The sequence below is a fragment of the Pinus tabuliformis genome, chromosome 6, assembly GCF_031772625.1.
Source record: "Pinus tabuliformis cultivar Carrire ecotype Pingquan chromosome 6, CPIR1, whole genome shotgun sequence".
Taxonomy (NCBI): Eukaryota; Viridiplantae; Streptophyta; class Pinopsida; order Pinales; family Pinaceae; genus Pinus; species Pinus tabuliformis.
The window spans coordinates 30,492,506-30,509,151 of NC_142292.1; the positions used below are offsets into that span (position 1 = coordinate 30,492,506).

A 16,646-nucleotide genomic window follows, 5' to 3' on the forward strand; every position below is an offset into this window, starting at 1 on the left:
TAGACACTTAGAGTCTTCTTGGAGCACTTCAGCATTGGATCAAGAAGAGCAAAGAAGGCGAAGGAAAGCAAGGATCAAGCAAGGAAGAGTACGATCTAGCAACTACAACAATATTATTTGCAGGTATCGATTTGCATGTGTGAATTCCTTGCTAGATTTAGCATGCATGGTTATGCATGTTTGTTCTTAGTTCTCTTGTTGTCATGGGCATGGGTTTTGCCAGGTGTGACCATGTTTCTCAACCTGGCCTTGCCATTTTCGGATAGCCATGGTGTGATGGGTTCTCATGTTTTTGGTTGAGTTGGATTGCCAGATGGATTCAAAACAAAGTGATGAAAGAAAGAACACATGGCTGAGTGACCCCTGAACCAAACTCTGGGTTGCGATAAAGCCAGATTTTGTGTTACCTCAATGGGCCTAGGAATCCTCGACCGTTGAACGATAAGATATATAGTAAAGCCTAGAGGTGGGTGCTCTCCATTAGGCCTAGGAATCCTGGGATGTGATATATAGTAAAGCCTGGAGAGTGGAGTCTCGATTAGGCCTAGGAATCCCAGGATGAGATATACAGTAAAGCCTAGAGTTTGGAGCCTTAGTTAGGGCCTAGTGATCTTGTGTGGATTGTGGTAAAGCCTAGAGACTAAGAGGCTGACAAATTCCTCATGGTGTAGGTGGAGAAATCTAGTGGCATCCATGTTGTTTTTGGCCTAGTAATCCAGTGAGGATTGCAGTAAAGCCTGGTTCTATTAATGAGGGTGAGGTGGCGTAGCCTCGGGAAGCCCTAGTTGAGTTTTGCTTATGAGTCCCACCTTCATGCTTGGAATATGTCATGAGGGTGATTGACAAAAAGAAAGATTTGGTTAAGCCAATCTATGGTCGGTTGGTTCATGGAAGTCCCAAACCTGGTTGACTTTTGCTTTCATGAATAAGAGTTCCTTTCCTTGGTATTTTATGAGCAAATGTATTGGTTCATATGTGGTATTTATGGCTGATGTATCCTTATTATTTCCTTTTTTATATGCTGGTTATGAGTATGATTTATGACAATGATGATGTATGGCTGTCATCATGTTTTGATTTGTAAATGAATGAACAATGAATATATGACCTAATAGATGATAATGCAACTAATGTGATAAGGCATCGATGCTTTTTAACGATTCTCATATAAGTATGAGACCCCTATGCTCATATCTATTGTTATGACATGTAGATTGCATATTTGTGACATGTTTGCTGAAATGTCTATCATGGCTAGTAGGGGTCCAGTCAAGTATTTGTTCAAGCATTTGCACTTGTATCAATGTTTCAATGTTACTTTTCATTCTTGAAGGTTTCATAGAGTTCTTGGCAGTGACCTGAGCCCTGGCCCTTAAAAAGTGGCACAAAATCTGGGGTTGCAGGCTCTGAACTAGCTAAAAAAGACCCCAGTCGCTTGCATGCCCATTCTGTGAGAGCGACTGGAGGGCCCCAGTTGCATGCATGCCCATGTCATGGGAGTGAATGAGGCTCTAGGGCAGTGAAGTGTCAAGTTGTCTCAGGGGTTGATCACTTGGAAGGGTTGGTTGGCTCATGTAGGTTATGTGACATGTGCATAAGGTCAGATTGGTTATGTTGTATTAGTTCCAATTCCTTAATTGTACATGGGGATTTGAATCAGATTGTAGTAGTTTCTCGTCACATGTTTACCCCAACGGGCTGGTTAACTTGGGTAAATATGGGTGGAGGGTGTTACAGTCCATAGACCAAAAATTTTAGAGATGAGGTCGCATGCTTGTGTACAACAAAAGTGTCACACACTGTAATATTACTTGTAAATTCAACAGTTCTATATCCCAAAGGGTTCAAGAATGAGACCACAACAATACTTGAAGTTTCAACTCATCCATAGATAAAAGGATTTAGGATCTGACCACAGAATTACATTTATGTCATAGGCAATTATGAATACAGAGAGCCATAGGTTCTGTGTAAATCATATTCAAGTTTCCTTGCATTTGGGGTGGCGTTAGAAAACATACAGAACTCGAAAAAATAATTAAATGATTGGGTGTTCAGTGAATGCTTCCACAAGCTCTGTTATTTGAATTTGCAACAAAACTTCGAATCTCTCATTAAATCTTCAAAAAGGGATGCTGAGGTATCGGAAAATTGCATCAATATGTCTTGGCCATAGAGCATATTAAATCACCTGCACACATAATTGAAACCCAACGAATCCCATGCCTAAAAACTGAAATAAAACCCTTTTAGCTTTCAACAAAATCCTCGCATCAAAATTCAAACAATAATCCAAAACTAGCCTTCATAGCTAATATTCGTCAGAGATCAGTGCACCACAAGGTCCTCCGAGAAACCCAAAAGTGCATAAACCCAAAGACGAATTTACTTTATGGCTACAGAAGAGCAAAATTACACAAGTACTATGTTTATAAGGGCCAAATAATATCTTTGAAGAATAGGCCGACACGAGGCTTTAAGGTAATTCAAATATTTTAAAATTTAATTTATGGAGCTATAAAAATTGAATTGTATTAACTTCTTTTCCATGATTCCAACTTTGGATATTATAGATCAGTCCTCCTTTTCACTTTTAGTCCTTTTGTTTATTATATTATATTGGACCAAATTTATTTTATCCACCTCCACATTCTATTTAAAATATTAACCTCATTAAATTTAACTCGTGCCACAAATGCTGCCTCAACATCAATATGTTAGGACCCTCAATTCTTCTAAGCAACATTATCAAACAAATAATGTGATGCCACCCAACCAACTAACAATAGGACGCCACATATTCATTCAACCATCTGATGCCACCTCAACAACCCTTGGGGTTGTGAGCCACAAATTGGGTGCACAACTTTGGTGGGGAAAATCTCTCAAACCGCGAGGACACATAGGTTGCTCCACATACCACTAGAATTAGCTTGACAAGGAGAATCTAATGATGATGATGATGTTTAGGTCAATTTTACTGTTCTTCATCTTCAAAAACCACGACAAATGCAGGGCTATTATGGTTTCCAACCATCCTTCAATTGGAGCTTCCAACAAATGCAATCTAGTCAAATATTAAAAGTGTTCATTAACTAACATTGGAATCAATGACAACACCATTCAACACAAAGTTCGTGAGGAAGACTATTAGCCTATTTGAGAAACCTATTTCGACCCTTGTCTGTGGTACTTCCACAATAATTTCAGTCCTTGCGTGGGGCTCTTACATGACTTGACCAAAGGCTTGTACCTTGTTGTTCTAATATGATTAAAGACACGAATACATTTGATCTAAATCAATATAAGAATTCTACCTTGTGTAGTGGGTATATGGAGATAGGAATTTCCTTGACAAATTTCAGTACTAGGCTTGTTAAACAATATTTAAGAAGCAATCTTGAAGTATGGTGTTTGCGGTGGCTAGACCATGATACCTGGACACAATTTTATTGACAATAATTTGAATATGTATTGATAGAAGTTGACAATGTTTGAAGGTTATTGTAATTGGGTCATTGTCCCTAGTATGAGAGCCCAAGAGTTTTTGTTTTGTTTTGTTTTTATTTTTTTATTGTTAAGGGCAATATTTTTTGTTCATTTTCTTGTTGTTATGAGTGACATGGTGGTGCTAGGCAAAGAAGTTGTAGCGTCCTTCAAGAGGTTGTTACCTCCTTCTAGTGAGAACTAGTAAACCTGGGGTTGTAGTTAATAAACCAAAAATTGTAACTTCCCTTACAATATAAATAAATTATTTATATATATATGGTATTCCTTTGATTTGATGCTATAAATTAATACTTTTCCTACTAAATTAAAAAAAATACTAAATCATGCTTGAGAATATCTAACAAATCATTCACTAAAATAACACAACAAAATTAATACAAATCAATGACACTTTAAAGATTAATCAACATCCCATATAGATGGAATTTAGTGCTAATCACTAAAATAACACAACAAAAATAATTATATGGCACATATTTTTCTAACACAAAATGTTGAAAGGGCCTTAGAGTCTAGAAGCCCGCAATCCATTAGTAAGAAATGTTTAGCATAGCATACCCAATGAAAGGAACAATATATCGGGAGGGATGATGCGTTTGATGTGCCCACGATCAATGGTCAAGTGGACAATTGTAGTTGTTGCCCTTAGGATCGAACTCGGGTAATAGGGCATATCGTCTTATTTATGGTAGGTTACTTCCGTATGGTAATCGAAGAGTGGCTTTTATTTTTACAAATTCTTAGTCTGAATCGTTGGCTGAAGCTTTTTAGTAGCGACCAGAGTAGAAAAAAATGACGCTGTTCCACTTCTTCAACTGCGCAGCTCTCACCTTCGGTCCTCACGCTGTCTATTACACAGCCACTCCGCTGTGAGTTCCCATCCCCCTTCCATTACGGCTTTCTACAGAACGCCTTTGTTTACAGGAATCTTGTAATGCAGATTTTAAGTGTATCAGCTGTGCTTCTGTTATTTAGGGCTTTTCCAGCACTCTGTGCTGACACAATGAATCTTAGCTATAGGCAAATTCATGATTTATTTCTTACGAGATGATAAACACATTTATGACATATAACTTATTCCACATGGATAATATATTAGGTTTATTTCATAGTGAGATTTGGCTTCACAGTAGTCATTGTTATAATTTTGCTAAAGTCATTATAGGATCCTACTCGCAGTGAAAACTAACTGTTCTTGTCCGATCTGTAATGCCCAGATCGACACCATAACGTGCCCAATCAATTATTTAGGAGCAACTTCTTTTCTTTGCAATTGTTTATTGCTCTTAGTTTTGTCATGCTTGCCTGAGCATTACCCTCTCTCTTTGTAGCCTGTGCTCATCTCTTAATCAAGACGAGAAGATGCTGCTGGAATTCTGAGCTCACAGCAGTATTTGTGCCAAATATAAAATGATCGAAGCATATGCTGCAGCAAGTACATTAGTACTTGATCAAATCGCTGATGAGAGTTCTTAAAAAACTCGAGGCCGCACAATTCCTGATCATATATTGTTTAAAGAGAGAACTCATATCACAGAGCAATGTTGTTGAAGAATCAACGTGCTGAGGGCCATAGTGTGATGTACCCAGAGTTCATTATTCTAATTAATTATAGTAATAAACGTGTTCTATCATCGTAATGTCGTTGCCAGTGGCGCAAAGCTCCAGATGGACTTAAAAATCGGTGGACTCTTGAACCTGGGCAATCGGAAAAATGGGAAAGAAATCAATAAAAAGCAGACAAAACTCGGACTTATAAAACTACGAAAAGTCAGCAACCTTAAACCACTCAGAAGAACTGAAAAACTCGAAGACATCCGAGAGTTTTGTGACACTGGTCATTACGAGTAGCCCATACTATTTACTTGTGAGGCCTAACTTATATGTTATGACATTTACATTCTCTAAGTCTTGGACTTTTTGTTGCGGATTATTGCAGCTACCCTGGGGTGTGTCACAGGCGGTAATGGTATTTGGTTTGTTTTTGTTAGAAGGCAATAAAATAGTATTTAAAAAAATATCATATTTATTGTAATTTATTTATTTTTGTCTGATTTTTTTTTTGAAACTAGCTCCTGGGGCAGCTCGATTGACAATCATTGTGTCATGAAGTGTTATGTAAACCATGAGATTCAAGTGTCAAATACCTGTGGGTCAAACAAAAAAATCATTAAAACTAGTTTGACAAATAAAAAATTTTAAGCAATAAAATGCATGAACATCAAATTAGATTGTTAGAGACAGATAATGTATTGTGTATCACTATAATGAAATCATTTGTTTTCTCACCAGTACTGAAAATGAAGGCACGATGGAGGGCTTTCATCCATGAACAAAATCATGGTACAGACAATGTATTCTATACATCATCATGAAATGTCTATTCGTAATGTAAGATACTTTAATTACTCTAACCCGAGTTAACATCAAAGTTTTCTTTGTAGCTTGCAACATTTGGTAGGTTTGTTAGAGATACGTTTTATGTATCACTATAGTGGAATCATTTGTTTCCTCACTAGTGTTAGCACCCTGTAATTACCTCTAGGCTGAAGAAGGATCAAAGGGGTATCCACAAACTTCTTTTAGGCTAAGGTCCAGCCCCCCTAGTTTTGGAGAGGGCTCTCTCACTGTCTCGTGCTACCAATCACCTAGGGGACTGATAGGATCTGGGTTTTAGGCTGGCTATGATGATCAGAAAATGATTTTTGGTTTGATTTTTCAAGGTGGGTGCGGAGGGCAAGAACTACTTTGGATCAGAGTTACAGGTCCAAATGAATAAGGGATATAATGCAATTTGCAACAGGGGCAAGATAGGCAGACTTACTGGGCGATTAATCAAAGATTATTGTAGTGGAAGGATGAGTGGGGTAGGAGGAAAAGTGACAAACTGAGCATCAAGCCAAAGATGAATTCAAATGTTCCATAGAAGAAAAGTAACACATATGATCAGCTGAAATTAAACAGAGCAAATACATGAATTCTGAAATAAAACTTCTTTCAAGCTGAGCATGAAGAACTTATACAATATGAAACTATATTTTAGAAACAGATCTGAAAAGAAAATACATATGATTTGCAAAGGGAAAACAAACCAATAAGCATGAAACAAGTATCCCTGTCCAAATAACATTCACCTTCTTCTATTCATTTGGAAAAACAATACATGCATACAAAATAGCCTTAGCCTCTCACACTTTAGACCCAACAGAACATTTTTTCATGTCTTGTCCTCCTTAAATACAATAAGGAATTCAAAATTACCATTAGGTGGTCAGATTCACTGCATGGAAACTAAAAAGACTAGATACAATGTATCTGCAAAGAAGATCGAGACTATCCCAACTTAGAAACATCATGATTTAAAACTTAAAGAAAAATTTAGCAACATCATGTCTAGAAAATCATAATCTAGCTTATCCACACCTATCCGATCACTAACATACTTCTAGAAAGTCCCAAAATACCAATATGCAAAAATAGGCCTGATTGATATAGTTGCGCAACAGTGTGAAATTGGCTTTCAAGCTTGACATGGTTGCAGATCATTCTGGACAAAATGAACTAATGGGTGTGCTTGGAATGATGTTGTGTTGGTGTAGAACCTTTTGAAATACTCATCCCAGCTCTGCAGACCTCCCAATTGACTAATACCCACTTGCGTAGCAGATGTGAAATTCTGAACTTGAATTGATAGCTACTGCCCCAAACTGATTGTAGTGACCAGTCAAACATCTCATTCATCCTTATAGAACCCAACATACTTCCAACCTACCAAAATTCGAATTTACAAATCGAATTTCAAAAATTTCAGAATTCTGTTAGCAAGAAATTGTGGAAAATAGGTCTCCAAGTGACACTTGTAATTCCGAAAATGTGATACCTGTGCACAAAATGAGATAGGTTTTTGTTCTTTGGCCCATGTTCGACACAAACCTCTTTTAGTTTTGAAAAATTCACTGCATCTATTAGAAAAGTGTGCCTAAAAACATTGCCTGAAATAGGAGGAAAATGCAGAATTTTATTTTTTTGAAAAATAGGCCTCCAAGAGCATTGCAGAAATTGAAGGAGGCTTTTGTTATTTGGCCCGTGCATGGCAAAAACCTCTTTCAGTTTTTTGAAATTATTTTCCACTCTGTCAAAAACCTCTTTTGAAAATGATGACCAAAACAGTCAATTTCGGAGGAAATTGCGTAGTAGACCTCCATGGTTGATATGGTTGCAGATGGTTCTGTGCAAGGCTAAGTGTGTAGATGTGCTTGAGATGATTTGGTGATGATGTAGCACCCTTTGAGTGCTTTCCTCCATGCTTGCAGACCTCCATAATGGTTGTTCTCAGTTTGCGCAGTGGTTGCGCAGCGATTGTGTGGCTTGGAGTTTGCGCAACAATTGCGTAGCGACCTTCTTCCACCTGAACAACACTTCCTTTTGATCTTCCTGCAACCTTCCTTCAACCCTCTGCTATGCTTTAAACCTTCTGCTCTGCAACCTATCGAAACCTCTTAGAGCGCAGGTTGCAAATGGAGAGAGAATGAGGGCAACTTCAAAAAATTTGAAATTTTGTGCCTCCCTATGTCTTGTTTTGTCATGAAGGTGAACTTTGAGTAAAGGGGTTATGGTATGTTAAAATTGGCAACTAGGGCCAAACTCCATGTGGGTCATCTTATTTATGGCAGCTGATATTTTTCATGGATTCCTCTCGTCGAGAGGTGTAGGATTGATCTAACGATCATCCGATTCGGACATGTATTCATGGATATATTAATTTATTTGTATTTCTTGACAATTTGTCAAGGTCGTCTAGCAAGATAAAGTGTGTGGCATACCCCTAGCTTAACCTCAATGTTGCATATAAAGGAAGGAGACATTGTGCCTCATTTCACCATCACTCATCTCTTCATCTTCTCTCTCCTAATCTTATTGGGCAAGCGTAGGAGCAGCTGATCTCTCACACATGCAAGGAGGACAGATTTCTGTTTTTAGGGTTGTGTTGACTTTTAGGGTTGCGTTGACCAAGGTGCAGGGCTGCTGACTGTTGACCGAGTTGCTGAGGAATGTGTTGACCAGCGTTGACCAAATCTGATTTGCGCATTTCTGTTTTGGGTGCCACATTGACTAGTGTTGACCAAATGTTGACCAAGCGTTGACTGGTTAGGGCTGACTGCAGGCTGCTGTTCATTCACTGCTGTTTGACTGTTGACCGAGGGCTGTTAGGCTGCCCATCTTTGCTGTTGAAGACCAAGTTCTTCAAGGTTGACTTGAGGTCAAATTGGAGCTGTTTGACCAACTTTGACTTTGCTGGTTGATGTTGTATTGCTGCTGATATAAAATCATAGATTTGTGATATTGTACTATCTCTCTCTCTCTGCTGAATTATTGAAGAATATAGAAGAATTGATCAAAGGGTTTCCCCGCATTGGGGTTTGTCCTTGGCTAGCCGCCACATCTTGTGTCTCTTGTCTTGGCTTGTCTTCTGTCGATTTTATTTATGTTCTATCAGCATTTTACTTATATGTTAATGTGATTGCTATACTGAGAATTGACATTGGGCTAATAAGAAGAAATTGAAGTAAATTGCTCTAAGCATAGAACATACCATAATTTAACATGGTAACACGAATTATAAATTATGATGATGAATTATGAATTTAGGGGGTGTAATGGCATGATGATGAGATGTGAATTGAGGGGTGACATGATGATAAAATGTGAATGAAGGGAGTATATGATGGTGAATGGTGCATGGAAGGAGTACATAAAGGTGAATTATGAATTGTGAATGGTGACATGGGGATATGATGGACACCACTAACAGACCCATAGAACTTTAACTAATGGAACCTGACTGTCATGGTTTTGACTTGTGATAAATGAGACCCCATGAAATGACCCCTTGAACCCTTAATGACTCCTTTTCTCTACATGAGTACAGATTTGGAAATATGACCTTATGACCCTCTCATGGACTTTAGACTCTCTCAAATTTAATTTTGTATTTAAAAACCCCTTTATGACATGAAAAACTTGCAGTGACCTTAGACAATGACCCTTTAGACTATGACATTAGTGATTCATAGGCTAAACTGACATACAAACCCCCAAAATGAATAGAAAGAGGCAAAGACACTTTGATCCCTAGACCCTAGGACCCTAACAACTAGTAGTGAAAATGAAAGTGCAATGGAGTGGTTTCATCCATGAGCAAGATCACGGTACGTACAATAAAACGTATACATCAATGTGAAATGTGTAGCTATAATGTAAGATACTCTAATCACTTTAGCCATTGTAGCTTGCAATGTTTGGTAGGCTTGAGAGGTGGTTAAGCATCACCTTCGGTGAAGAAGTGACCATCTTCTATTTATCCCAAATAATGTTTGACCTTTGATAGGCCACCCATGTTTTTCAACCCTATGACTTTTCAGAAGGCGCATCAAAACAATTCATACTATTTTTTTGTTGATCACCTGTTGGCCGCAATTAAAAGATATTTTGAGATTAAGTAATTTAGATAATTTCACTGTTCAAAAAAATCAATTGTTATTCTAGGCTCTCTAATACTTGACTTGGGGATTAAACCCTTGCACAATTAGTGGAAGTACTAGAATTGGGAGTATGCCAAGCCTTTCTTTAGATATAGTTAGACCCATGTACAAATGTTTGAGTTGGAAGCCCCTAATTGACATCATATGCAATAAATATTGAACGCTCATGTCTAATCTTTTGACTTTGCTCTTTAGAATCAAAGCTATTTGGAAAGCTCCCCTCAAATAAAAAGAACATTGTGTTTGCTTGGCCCTTGACTCATAGAGGAATGGCTCTTGGTTGATGCTTGTCCTCTTTAGTTGTTGCAAGTTGCAACCCTTGCCTATGCCTTTTGTGGAAAGTTGGAGTCTTTTAAACATTTTTTTTGGCATTGCAAAAAAGCCAAAGTGGTTTGGAAATAGGATTACGCCTCCAATGGCCAATTATTCCCACTCCATTTCTTATCTAATTTTGCTATCATTAGAGATGGACATCCTTAGAAATCCAATTTCAACAGTGCTTGTCATTTAATATGTATATAAATCCTCTTTTGCCTCTCTCGAAATGCCATAATGATACTTTGACAAAAAGAATGCTATATCAAACTTAAGTTGGTTGACAAAGTGGTTTTTCTCACCAACTTGTCCTTACAAATTGACTCATAGGTTGATAAGGCGGTGCATATCTTATTGAATTTATTATCAATTGTTAAATTTTAGGGTTACTTTAAAAGTGTTTACACCATACTTGGGGGTCTACATATAATGTGATGTTCATGGTGTATGGATGACCCTTGGTTGTTTCTTAATGGGCACTGACATGTGGAGGTTGCTAACTCTTGGATTGCTAGACCTTGCTCGATGTTTATGTAGCATTCTTCCTTGGAGTATTGAAGGCCTTGATAGCTTAGTGACTTTGTCATGATATGTACATGGAGGTTGAGTAGTTTGCTTGGAGGATGCCTTGATTTAGAGAAGTGGTGGACATTATGGAGGAGGGCATTGAGCCGTAGATGGCATGGGTACACTTGGTTGCTTGCATGGATGCTTGTTCTTGTACTTGACTTGAGGATGCTTGGATTGAGAAGTGTTCAAACTTCATGGCTTTAGAGAATCATTGGAACTTCATAGGCTCGTGGTGAAGGAGCCTTGGGACACATCTTGTGGAGCACTCATGCCTTAGAGTCTTGCTTGTGAAATGTCTTCACCTTGGGGTTTGATATGTGTAACTTGGAGATTGAATGCTCCACTTGCGAGCTAGGTTGAGTAAACATGGCTGCTCGTAGAGGTTTAGGCCCACTTTATATTGTTGGCTACTATTACTTCCCATATAAACAGGGGAAAGAGATAGTCTTTTCATACATTCATTCATAACACACTTGTTAGAGTTGTGAGGTGTGTTACACACTAGTCTTTCTCTATGTACACTAGTTGTGAGGTGTATTACCCCGACCTCTGCTCAGCTTACTGTCGCCTCCTTCGCCGCAAGAAGTGCCTCTTCATTGCCTGTAGGAGACAGGTTCTTTCTACTCTCCTCCTTCGCTCCCCTAAAGATTTCTGGGGGACCATCCTTTCTTGGCGCTCTCCTAGCCCAATCGACCTTGATCCTGCCTCTATGTTTTCTCACACCTCCCAACTATATGACATCCCTGGGCAGCCTCTGATTCGAGTTACTTCCCCCCCCCCCCCCCCCCCTCCCCCCTCCACCTCCTGCCACCTCTTCTCCGACAAAGATATCAGGGAGGCAATATGGACAATGAATAACAGCAGGGCAGCAGATGAAGAAGGCTTCCAGGCAGAATTCTTCAAGCATGGACTTCACCCCCTAGTAGGATATCTGGTGGACCTTTTCAACCAGGTGGTTCGAGATGGATTTCCGGATAGCTGGTCACACCACATTATCTACCCGATCCACAAGTCAGGGCCTACTTCCGATCCCAACAATTACAGGACAATCATGGTTGGGCACACATTCTCCAAGTTATATGCCACAGTACTCCACAGGAAGCTCTCCCACTTTCTTGAGCAGAGACAACTTAGGGCCAAGGGCTAAGTAGGTTTCTGTCTAGGCCACCAGACGATCGACCACATCCTTACTCTTCGAGCGGTGATTGAGGAGGCTAGGCATCGATCCTCTAAAGTGTACTGCTGCTTCGTAGACTTCCGGAAGGCCTTTGACTCAGTTCCAAGGGAAGATCTTTTCCAGAGGCTAAGAGAGATTGGTATTTCCTCGACTCTCCTTAATGCTATCATGCGTCTCTATGAGGCCGTCCTTGGTCGTCTCCGCACAGTAGGAGGATTGTCGGATTTCATCTGAAGCACCATTGGAGTCAAGCAAGGATGCCCCCTTTCACCTACTTTATTTGGGATATATATCGATGAGCTTGAGTCCTTCCTCCGAGAGCATATCCAGGATACAGATGGATGTCTTCTTCACCAGGTCCTGATTTCCATCCTCCTCTTTGCAGACGATATTGCCCTCATTGCCTCCTCCCAAGAAGGCCTCCAGAGACAGCTGGATGCGCTCGCAGCTTTTTGTGACCGGAGGCATCTAACTGTAAACTTGGGTAAAACCAAAGTGATTATCTTCAATGGAGTCAAGAAATCCTCAGATTTCTGCTTCCTATTTAAAGGAGACGAGATCGAGATTGTTAGCACCTATACATAATTGGTTGTTCAGTTTTTAGGGCCTCGCTTCAGCCTGCAGCCAGCCCTTCAGCCTCGGATCAACAAAGGGTATGGCTCCCTAGCCCTTCTGGAGAGGCAGTGTTTCCGGCACCACTTCCAGGACATCTCGTCCAAAATGAGCATCATGGACACCTTGATTCGTCCCGTAGTGCTTTACGGCTTAGAGATTTGGGGTCCCTCTCTCCTAGAGACAGATTGGGTTTCAGTGGAGCGAGTCTAGACCCTCCTTTTGCGCCGTTTCATCAGATGCAAGCAGACAGTTCCCCAGCACATCATTCTAGCTGAGTTCGGGGCTCAGCCTTTTCGTCTAGAGGTAATTTTCAGGTTAGTGTCCCTCCTACACAGACTCCGAGGCCTGGCAGACGCGAGGAAGGGTCGTGACAGATACCCGTATTTAGCATATTGCTCCTTGGAGCACATCGCCCGTATGCAGACAGGCCGATCCAAATGTTGGTACACCAGTGTGACAAAGATTTTGGAGGCTTCAGGAATTCAAATTGACCACCTCCCTCCTTTTCAGTACTCTCTGAATGCTCCTGGCCACCTTCTTCCCAATCAGCAAGAGCTGAATAAAATCATTAAGGAGGATATTTACAGACGATACATTCAGACTACATGGACCAATCCTCCCAATGGGTTGTGCCCAAAAATGGCCTTCTACGTGGAGCACTGCCTGGAGATCAGGGATGGGCTCATCATTAGACCTCAGTACACGTTCCAACATTGGATGCATGCCCTTAGAATCCCCCTCGGGCAGTTCAGAGTCGGATCTCATAGACTCCGGGTGGAAACAGATTAGCACATCAATAGGCAGACAGGATTTGCCAACTCTGTCATTTACAGGAGATAGAAACAGAGACACATTTCATCTTCGGATGCCCTGTGTACTACGAGATCCGAGGCCGTTTCCATTGTCTCTTCAGGTCCTCTCAGACCTTGTCCAGCTTCCTCAGATATGTTGATCCGAGATGCCTAGCACTTTATCTCCAGGAGGCCTTCAGATTTCGGGCCCGTTTTCTTCAACCTCCCACCAGATCGGACACTACGCAGAAGATCATGAACTTCTTTAGGGTGCTACCCTCAGCACGGGGCACCAAAAGAACCATGGACCATCCCACTGATACTGAAAACAGATCAGTGCGGTCCCGGAGGGGCCGACCCACCAGACTGCACCAGTGCTCCAGGATTAGTTCCACCCCTGGGAGGCGCCTTAGAACTTCTAGGCGACATCATCGACAACCTAGTATATCTACAAGACAGCAGACTTTGACAAGCTTCCCTCAATTTTCTTGTCTCGGCCTTGGATGTTAGGAGTAGGGGATAGACAGGAGATCCTTCCCCCCCCCCCCCCCCTCTTCTTCTTCTTCTTTCTCATCTCTGCTTCATCGCAATGCTCTGTTTCGAAGCCGAGAGCTCCTTGCTTCTTCATTTACATTTTAGATGTATTTCCTGCTTTTTAAAAGAAATGTTAAAGGGGACTGTTTGGTCCACCGACTTGCATGATGTAATCATTGTAACCGACAGTCCCGTTGACCTACTATGGTCATTTGTTGGACATTAATAAAATTATCTTATCTTATCTTGCTTGTATTATTGTTGTTTGTCTTGGATGGCTAGGGTTCTTAAAGAAGTTCAAGGGCATTCTAGGGTTAGAGTTTCACACTAAGATGACAAAGAAGCTAAGTTTGTGATAGACCCTAGAGAATAACAAAGCATTGTTCTTGTAGCTCTTTCTAGAGAAGGAAGACTAGGGTTTGGAAACCCCAATGCTACTTGCTATGCTAGATCAAGGAGACTTCTTGGACCAAGGTTACGTGGGAGCGAGAGCGGGGAGCGACATTTTCAAAAGCTCCCGGTTCAAGAGCGAATTTTTATATAACATATATTTTTATATATTTTGATGCATATATGTCAACAAAAGCATGTAGAATGATGAATTAGATATAAAAAGCATAAAAACATAGATTGAACCATATAACATCAATCATATATTAGTTATAATCTTCATCAACCATGTCCACATGTTATTGAGTCTCATGATTCATCAATCTTAAAGTTTCAAGCTTTCAAAATTCAATACATAACATTTATCATCATTGATCACCAAAATTATATTAAAATTCTAATATGAAATGATATGTTATAAAATGAAATGAAATGAAACAACTTTCAACTTTCACGATGCATCATATTCATAATTCATTACCAATGAGTTATAATTGCCAACTTCAAACTTAAATTGTCATATATTGTTTACAAAAAGTATCATAATAAATATGAAAGAGTCAACAATTATAAAAACTACTAGAAACTAGAAAAGGCAAGTAAAACTATTATCTATTGTTAATGCTTGGGTCTCTTGCCGCCACGAGAAATGTCTAATTTTTTATCCTTGTTGGAAAATCAGGATCTTTGTCATTAATATCACCCTCTAAGCATTAATATCCAAAGGTATCTGTTAATTTTAGGTAACAATGGTATGTTCTATGCTTAAGAGCAATTTTACTTCAATGTCTTTATCAGCCCAATATCAATATCCAATTTAGCAATCACATCAACATGATAGTAAAATGCAGATAGAATATAAACATAAACAGTAGAAGATAAGCCAAGACAAGAGGACACAAGATGTGACACCAGTTAGGGACAAACCCCAATGTGGGGAAACCCTTGATCAATTCTTCTTATATTCTTCAATAGTTCAGCACACAGAGAGAGAGATAATACAATTTACAAATCTAATAATTTATGACAGCAGCAGAAAAGCCCTAACCAGAAAAGTCAACGCTGGTCAAATGGGGCAAAAATCTTCCTCTAATCAGCTCAGTCAAACCTAGTCGACTTCGGCCTCCAACAACAAGCCCGATTAGCGCAAAACAGTCTGAAAAAGTCCAGTCAAAAACTGGTCAACATAAGTCAAATTGCGGCCAGCCCTAGGGCAGTCAACGCTGGTCAAATGAGAGGTCAAATTGCCTTGATTCAGTGCCCAGATCTATGGCTTGCTAGGACAGGGACACCTCACCCAAACCGCAGTCAAAACAGGGCAACATTTGAGGTCAACGCAGTCAAAGAACAATCTCGCAGCTTGGTCAATGCAGTCAACAAAATCCGTCCTTCTTCCTTCGTATGTGTGAGAGATAGCTGCCTAGATATGCGTACCCAATCAGATGAGGAGAGAGAGGTGTGAAGATGAGTGTGTCCAAATGAGGCTAAGTCACTTTCTATTTATGTGCAACTTTGAGGATGAATAGACTTGATTGTTGGGCTTTTGAGCCTATGTAAGTTTGCTGGCCGACCGACCTTGACAATTTGACCATAATCAAAATAAATTCATGACTTCATTTGTACATGTCAGAATCGGATAATCTTTAGATCAATCCTACACCTTTTGGAGAGAGGAATCCAAGAAAAATATTAGCTGTCATAAATAAGATGACCCATGTGGAGTTTGGCCCTAGTTGTCAATTTTAACAATATCTTTGTCATTACCTCTGGATCTGTATAGGGATCTTTGTCATTAATATCACCCTCTAAGCATCAACCTAAGATAGAGAAAACATAGCATGTCAAGTCAAGATTTTGTTTGAGTGATGGGTACATTTTTAGTAGGGTCATGATAGAGGAGTTCGACAACCACTGTCAATAACATCAAGGTACATAGAAGGATTGCTGCGCTTGATTAAATACGAGTTCCATGCCCTAGTACATGAAAAAATCCAATGGAAACATTGCGAACCCCCCAATCCTAAAATCCTGAAAAACTGATAAGTCTGCTGGATTTTGAATAAGATCTAAAATTCTACTTTCTCCATATGAAATCCAATGAGGTCCAAACCACTCTCAAACATCCTGAGTCATTTCATTGTAATGTTAAAAATTTAAGTAAAAGTGACATTCTAAAATCTCAGTTGGATTTTGAATGAGATC

General features: G+C 39.7%; 1 protein-coding gene across 1 annotated transcript in view; it reads left to right on the forward strand.

Annotated features, from left to right (window-relative positions):
• Positions 1 to 4,128: 4,128 nt before the first annotated feature.
• The window catches only part of LOC149257062 (uncharacterized), a 233,047-nt gene continuing 220,529 nt past the window's right edge, over positions 4,129 to 16,646 (forward strand). Inside the window, exon 1 of the mRNA XM_089369038.1 lies at positions 4,129 to 4,379. Within this exon, the coding sequence (XP_089225164.1) occupies positions 4,303 to 4,379 (77 nt within the window). The 5' untranslated portion in view covers positions 4,129 to 4,302. The remainder of the gene's footprint in view (positions 4,380 to 16,646) is intronic.